Source organism: Montipora foliosa, chromosome 4, assembly GCF_036669935.1.
Source record: "Montipora foliosa isolate CH-2021 chromosome 4, ASM3666993v2, whole genome shotgun sequence".
In the NCBI taxonomy this organism is placed as follows: domain Eukaryota; kingdom Metazoa; phylum Cnidaria; class Anthozoa; order Scleractinia; family Acroporidae; genus Montipora; species Montipora foliosa.
In genome coordinates, this window is record NC_090872.1 from 26,950,470 (window position 1) to 26,957,466 (window position 6,997).

The 6,997-nt window shown below is 40.0% G+C and overlaps 1 protein-coding gene across 2 annotated transcripts; it reads right to left on the bottom strand.

The window, feature by feature from the left end:
* Nucleotides 1–265: 265 nt before the first annotated feature.
* On the bottom strand, nt 266–6,773 carry LOC138000473 (monocarboxylate transporter 3-like). Of its 2 annotated transcripts, XR_011123134.1 has the most exons (5): nt 6,472–6,773; nt 4,169–4,755; nt 3,244–3,613; nt 2,042–2,281; nt 266–1,493 (listed from the first exon to the last, which is right to left on the bottom strand). XR_011123134.1 is itself a non-coding variant. In XM_068846922.1 (4 exons), the coding sequence occupies exons 1-4, from the start codon at nt 6,656–6,658 to the stop codon at nt 1,171–1,173; spliced, it is 1,467 nt and encodes a 488-aa protein (XP_068703023.1). In that variant the 5' UTR covers nt 6,659–6,773; the 3' UTR covers nt 266–1,170. The 2 variants fall into 2 exon arrangements, 1 of the variants encoding a protein (XP_068703023.1); XM_068846922.1 differs by lacking the exon at nt 2,042–2,281.
* Nucleotides 6,774–6,997: the final 224 nt, after the last annotated feature.

Sequence of the window (6,997 nt, forward strand, 5' to 3'; positions counted from 1 at the left end):
TTTGCGATATAAAAGCCGCGTTCACCACCCACAGCACCTTGATTGATTCTGACAAATTAAGGAATGACATTAGAAACGTCAGCTTTCTGGGGTGCTCAATTTAATTTTATGAATTCACTTGAGACAACTATATTTTCCAGGGACCTCTCGACCACTGACGCAATCTACCTTTGCTGTTAATTTTTTTCCAAATAATAGCCTGTCTTCCTAGCTCCCCTCTCCAGTTGAGTTATGTCGAAAAGGACAACTGAACGATACAAATGAATAAGCTGTATTATAATAAATTTATTTGCAACTTAAAGCTAAAAATATGTACAGAAGATTCATGTAAAATTTCCTCAATTTAGTCATAATAACCGTTAAAAGTATCTATACCCTCCAACAAGAAATATTAAATAGAAAAACCACCGGAGAGTTCTTCATGGTCAAGTGTGACTAAATAACGGAACTGTTGTAAAAAATAAACTATTTATTTTTACAATTTAAGAGCTACATGTAAGTGTGAATTTTTTCCTGCGACGATATCAAAGTTTTCGGTTCTTTTAAAATCTTGAAGAGCGACCAATATTTCAAAACTTACATATATAAAATTCCTGCAAAACAGAAGTATGAAATATTTACAAAAAAGACGACTAAACAAAATAATAAATGAGCAAAACAGAATGTTAGCGAATAATTTTTTGGAAAAGCCGACACTTAACCAATGAAAATCAATATCCCTAGTCTTACAGTAATTGCTTATCTCGAGAAGTTCATCGTACTGAAGCAGTTGCTAAATATTTCTTCTTTTACAAAATTTCGGGTAAAAACGCAGTGCCATCGGTTTGGAAGGAAAAACCAGTGGAAATTTCCTGCCAAATTTAAATACTGTAGGAAACTCCATGAAATTTTCCAAATTTGAAATCAAATGCAACAGGTATATGCCATTTAAAAGAAGCAGAAAGTTAAATTGAGCATGGTTCTTGTATTGTAAAGCAAATTGTACTCCGGTATTTCGGTTATTTTGGTACAAAAGGGAAACGAGAAAGGAGGAAACGTCGAAAGTTTTCCTTTTTTCAAACAAAACATTACTTATATTGGGAAGGACTGTTCCACCAGCCGTCCAAACCAAACAACTTGTTTTTCTATTCACATGAAAAGCTGTTGTGTCTAGACACCACTCCCCAAGGTTTATATGGTAGTAAGAAATATGTGATTTATATCAGGCTTAACTTTTTTGATTTCACAAGATCGATATTGTGTCGCATACGATGCAAAAGCTGGTTCATTGATGATTAGCTTTCCTCGAGGAGTCCACGTGTCAAATTCTGGGGCATCATCATCTGGGGTTTCTTCATCACCTGGCGTCAAGTCCATCCTTGAGTCAGAACGAGCCAGCTTTGTGTTCATTGACACACAACACAGCACAAGAGGAATCATTGAAGCCATCACGAAAGAACCGCCGGCCATGTAGAATGCAGGCGCATACGAATGGAATTTATCAACAGTCAGACCTAAGGGAAGACAAGCAATAAAAAAATGTTGATTAGATCAACATCGAAAGGTTCGGGTGTTCAAAGACCATAGAACCTTATCCAATGGATACGTCACCACCAGACAGTCTCAATATGTAAACCAAATGCTATATCGCCACTAAAAACCATGCTTCTACACACTGTATACATAGCTAATTAAGTATGGAGATATGCAAAAAACGTGGCAAACCGTACAGCATTGTTTACTCGCCGAGTAGTGACATATCTCGGGTTTAAGTTAGGCCTCTGAACGATTGGTTCAGTTTTTAAAGCTTCAGGCATAAAACGCGCGCTCTGATTGGTTATAATACAACTACGCCCGTTGGTACCCGTTTTGCATAAGGCTAGAAAGCACATTGTCTCATGTACAAAAAATGGAGATTAATTATTGACCTAAAGGGAAAAGAGAAAAGAATAAAAGGAAGAGAAATGGTGAAACAAATGTTGGCTTTGTGCCCTATAACCTGATGCAATCATTCAAAACAAAAAGTTTGGGTGTATTCGAAAGTACTTATGTAATCCCTCGCCTGCAGTTGAGGCCGATCCGACATTTGCAGGCTGTGGAACAGTTCATAGCCAGGGCCAGTGGGCGCCTCTCACGGGCAGCCGGATCCTTTACTCGGGTTCATCCACCTCATTCTTCTTCCGCAAGGTCTGCATGGAAGGCCTCAAACTTCTGAACTACACTGCTCTTCTGCCGGGAAGGTTTCCCCGGCAACGGCCTCCGCCTTTCTGCCTTTGCAGGGGCTCCTCCGTCACGGTTTGCCCTGGTAAAGTTCACCACAGAATCTTCGCAAGTGCTTTATACAATGTATAAAGCCACGGCAAAATCAACAAAAAATTTCATCCAACATCATGCTTCTGCAAGAACAGGGTTGTTTTAGCTTGTGATACCGGCTTGATTGACGGAATAACAAGCAGAAAAGTCACTGCATGCTAAACCATAAAACACTGAAAGTCATGCAAACGGTGGCGTTTAACGACAAGTTCTGTTTCGTTCAATTTAGTTAACACCATGCTGGTTGAAAATCTTTATTTGTTCCACTGGGCTTTATACAGAGCGCGTACATCACACAACTAATTAACTATGGAGAATAGACAATAAAAAAGCACTCTAGAACTACTAATGTAAACAAAGAGCAGCTATGAAGATCGTGAGTCCTGTCTAACAATTCATCCTTTTTTGTTCTTTGTGTATATACCTACCACTGTTTGTGTCTGGACACCTGAAGAGGGTCCACATGTTTTGTGCGGGCTGGCTCGAATTACGAATAGAATACAATGACGAGCCCAAGGACATCGGAACCACTAGAACTGTTGCACTTTTTTTCAAACCAATAGGGTAGTTTTGAATTGTGCAGCAACAAAAGAACAGAGTAGGGGAATACTGAGCATTTTGTTTTGTTCAAAACAAGGAAAAATGCAAATTATTCCCCTCAACCTCGACTCTGTTCTTTAGTTGCTGCATTCTTCGAAAGTAATTTGGTGGTATTTGTGTAGGAATGCCATATGTGATCCCTCAAAGTTAATCATTTGATTCGTGTCGTGAGGCAGTCACTGATGGAATATTTCTTTGATTTATAACTGTGAAATATTGAATCCCAAACGTGCATGAATTCATCAAAGCACGGTGACTTTGCTTAAAATGAAACAGAGCACTTCTTTCATTTTTGGTGTCTCTTTACCATGTCAAGGCTAGGGACACCCTGAAAACGAGGCTACCACTTACCTGATATCGGTGGTCCAATAAGTGTTGTAAATGAGCCAATCATGAGGGTGAAGCCCAGGGATGAGGCTGCTCGACGTTGATCCACACACGTCAGAGCTTGGATGTTACGAACAGTAGCCATGGCACCATCACAGAATCCAAACACTAAGGCATATAGAGCGAGGGCGTAGTAACTTGTAGCCAAGTTGACAAGCATCGTTGAGACACCGTTGATAAATAAAACGCCTTGGAAAATGTACCAATTGTCCAGGCTCTTGATTGCACACAAGAAACCACAGGCAAATCGTCCAATGACAATGTTGATTCCCATGAACAGAAAGAGTCTTGATGATGCCTCAGGTGAGACATTGTTATCTGCAGCAAACTTGACCTGCATAGGACAAATTCAAGTTGTACTTAAAGCAACCAGTCAACTTAAAATTTAAAATTAATTAAGACATATCTTCATAAAGGATAAACCTTAGTCAAGGCATTGCAAAGATTTCCCATTAGTGTCAAACAAATGGCCCTTCATTTTCAGAAAAGCAATTTGCGGGTGTTGATAATACTTGTCCAAGTATACTTGGGCATTTGCACAATATTATTTTGACCTCAAGTTGGGATGTTCACTCCGAGAAATAAAGAGCCTCCACTTACAGCTTTCAGTCATAAAATTGGGGACCCTGCACCTAAGATTACTGTGAATGAAGCGGCCTTATCACCTTTCATTTCCTACATTTCACTTGTGGAATGTTCTGACTTGAGGCCGATTCTTCAAATGCAATTTTGCCTTTCGTAAGACGTGCCACTACTCTGACTTCTACCAAAAGCCGGTCAAACTACACCTTGGGCTTGAACATTTCAGGGAATATACAGAAAACAAATTATTCCATATCGGGTCAACTGGGAAGAGGCTAAAAATGAAAGCCCCTTTAATGATACTTACCAGAAGCACATATATTATGGGACGACCAAACATGGTAAAGAAGAAAGTACCAGCCACAACAAGAAAGCTAGGGACCTTAAAAACAGAGAAATTGAAACTAAAGTGTTTGGACCGTCGTTTCTCTCCAGGGTTCTCACTGAGAAGCTTTTCACTTCTTCCTGTATTGCTGGACTTGGACGTATACAGGAGACCAAAAAAGCTATTGACAACTAAGGCACCAGCAAGTATCCGCATCGCATTTCTCCAACCAAGAACACCCACCAAAGAAGAGACAACTTGGCTAAGAGCCATGGTACCCAGACCTTGCCCAGCTGAGGCAATACCAAGGGCAATGGATTGCCATTTTTCAAAAGACCTTCGAACAATTTCCAAACAAGACAAAAACGTGAAGGCTCCTCCCACACCAAGAACAACGTAAGACACATACAAGGTTATCAAGTGATTTGCCACAGAAGTGATAGCCAAGCTAAGAGCGCAAATCAAGCATCCTATGATGGCCATTACTCGGCAGCCAAAGCGATTTACGAGGGAGCCTGCGAAGGGACCCAACCCCTGAAACATGGCAATGGAGATGGAACCACACCAGGCTGAAAAAGAAATAATGAGACCAGTAAATTACTGAGAACAACTAGGGTTTCCCTATGGTTATGCTAAACAACAAAGGGGCAAATTGAACTGAAACAGGGGAAATTGAGAAAAAGCAAAAAAAAAGAAAAAGAAAATTCACAATAACATAAGGTGCTTTTAAGGAACAAGGTCGGAAGTTCCTAATAATTATATAAAGTGAATTTTTACCACCATACTTAAAATTGCTTATATACTTAAAATTACTTACTAAAACTGAAATTAAAAATAGAACAAGGAAAAGAAGACAAACTCTCTCCTAGGAGGCCCTGAACCATAGATACATAGATCCACACTGCATAAAAAATGCTAGTTGTTTTATGAAAACCTTTCTTAAAAGAAAATTGACCCAGTTTAGAAGATGCTACATGCGTCACATAACCCAGCCCGAAGGTTACACCAAGCAATTTTGACCCATCGAGCTTGAACACATACCTGTGTCTAGAGGCGGCATTAGTCTAGCCTCGTTTTATTTTATTTGTACCAAGTGATCTGGTGACGTAATTCGGAGGACTGGAGAGAAACAGTTTAACGCCGTATCCCACAACCGCGCGCGGCCTTATTTTCGAATTCGACATGGCAGTGGCAAGGTTAGATCTTGTCAGGTCTACTTGAATGTTCCAATAACAGGAAATGTGGTAGACACGTAATGATCTGTTGAGTTTTGGCGATGGCAATACTTCAGGGAGTTTGGAAACAACACCTAAGGCCGCGCGCCGTTGTGGGATGCGGCGTTAAAATGTTTCTTCCCACTCCTCCAAATTACGTCACCAGATCACCTGGGTAAGAGACCCTTATATCCTTTGTAAAGTTTGTACGGGTTATTTTAATTTTAATTTTAATTTTAGTTTTGTCCTCGTCGGTCGGATAAGTGAAATTCCTCCTCCGTTTTAGCTACGAACGTTATTACCCTTAGAGTAAAAATGGAAATCAATGGCTCTTTATTTTCAATTTAAGTGCCTCTGATCCAGCAATCCGATCTGTCGCAATACCGTGCAAAAATGCCAAGACATTCTGGGGACTCCAAAAAGGTAAAACAAACGAGGAAACAAGAGAACAAATTTCAAAAAATGGGCACACTGAAGCGTCTTAAATTTCCCAAATTACAGATCCTCGTGGCTTAAAACTGTAACGCTGTTTTTCAATGCTCGCGTGCAGAAGTTCCTGCGATCGTCACCTTATTTACATTATTGAAACAAAACACAATCGAATTTTTGAGGTTAATGTCGCTTTTGTTTTGTTTTAGTGACCAATCGCGAGACGTTTCTTGTTCTCTCCACGTGCCCAGACACACGAAAGATTCAGGAATGTTGTAAGATCGTGACGGGAAAAAACGTCAAGTTGAGAATTGTATTGATGTCAGAAAAGCAGAAAATCCGTATCACGAGGTTCCTTCCGGTTTTACGATTCAATCAAAAATGCCACATTGCATAGTTTAACAAGCGTTGCATTGGTTGGTGTTTTTTCTCTCAAATATTCGATTTTTAGCATGCGAGTTGGAGATGGGTAGGTGATAGAGAAAACGCTATCAGTCTTCACTATTTCTAACTGATTAGCGGATCATGATCCTTGAGAGTCGATTGAGAGCGCCTTTTCGGGGCTTGGCAAAATGTCAGCTTTTCATACTCAATGAACAACACAATACGAAATAAATTTAAAAAAAAAATAGAGGATCTTACCTATTCTTTCCGTGCTTTCCTTGAAATAATCCATAAACACCGGTAACAGAACCCCAAAGCTGAAGATCAATCCGACGGTGAAGGCCAAATTCATGGACGCCCCAAACAACACGAACCAACTCCACGGGTTATCCTTTCTTTTCTTATCGTTGCTGACGCAACATTTAGATTCATCACAAAGCGCCATTCTTTATTGCACAGAACGAGCGAGTTTGCGTTTATTTATTGCAAGTTTACAGCGGCACAAAATAGTCCTTTAACAATCTTTCCTCTCGGCTGACTGGTATGAATTGATTACGAAATCGAAGAGGACGAATATTTATGACGAAATTGTCACGCAATACTCTATTTTATCCTGCGTGGGCAGGACAAAAAGGATGTCAAAATTTACTGATAGATGTCGTCACAATATTATGAAATAAGGCCTTTATTTCCCCAATGGCGTCAAGGGAGAGGGAAGAGGAGTGGACAAAAAACAAAGGAAGATTCCCAGTCCACCCTCCGAAAGGGTGGGCTTTACTTCATT

Excerpts from the sequence above, each read along its gene's own strand:
- LOC138000473 (XM_068846922.1), bottom strand. The coding sequence starts at position 6,658 with ATGGCGCTTTGTGATGAATCTAAATGTTGCGTCAGCAACGATAAGAAA. Across the intron at positions 3,614-4,168 it reads CCATAATATATGTGCTTCTG|GTCAAGTTTGCTGCAGATAA; the intron begins GTAAGTATCATT and ends TGTCCTATGCAG. Across the intron at positions 1,494-3,243 it reads TATTGGACCACCGATATCAG|GTCTGACTGTTGATAAATTC; the intron begins GTAAGTGGTAGC and ends GTCTTCCCTTAG.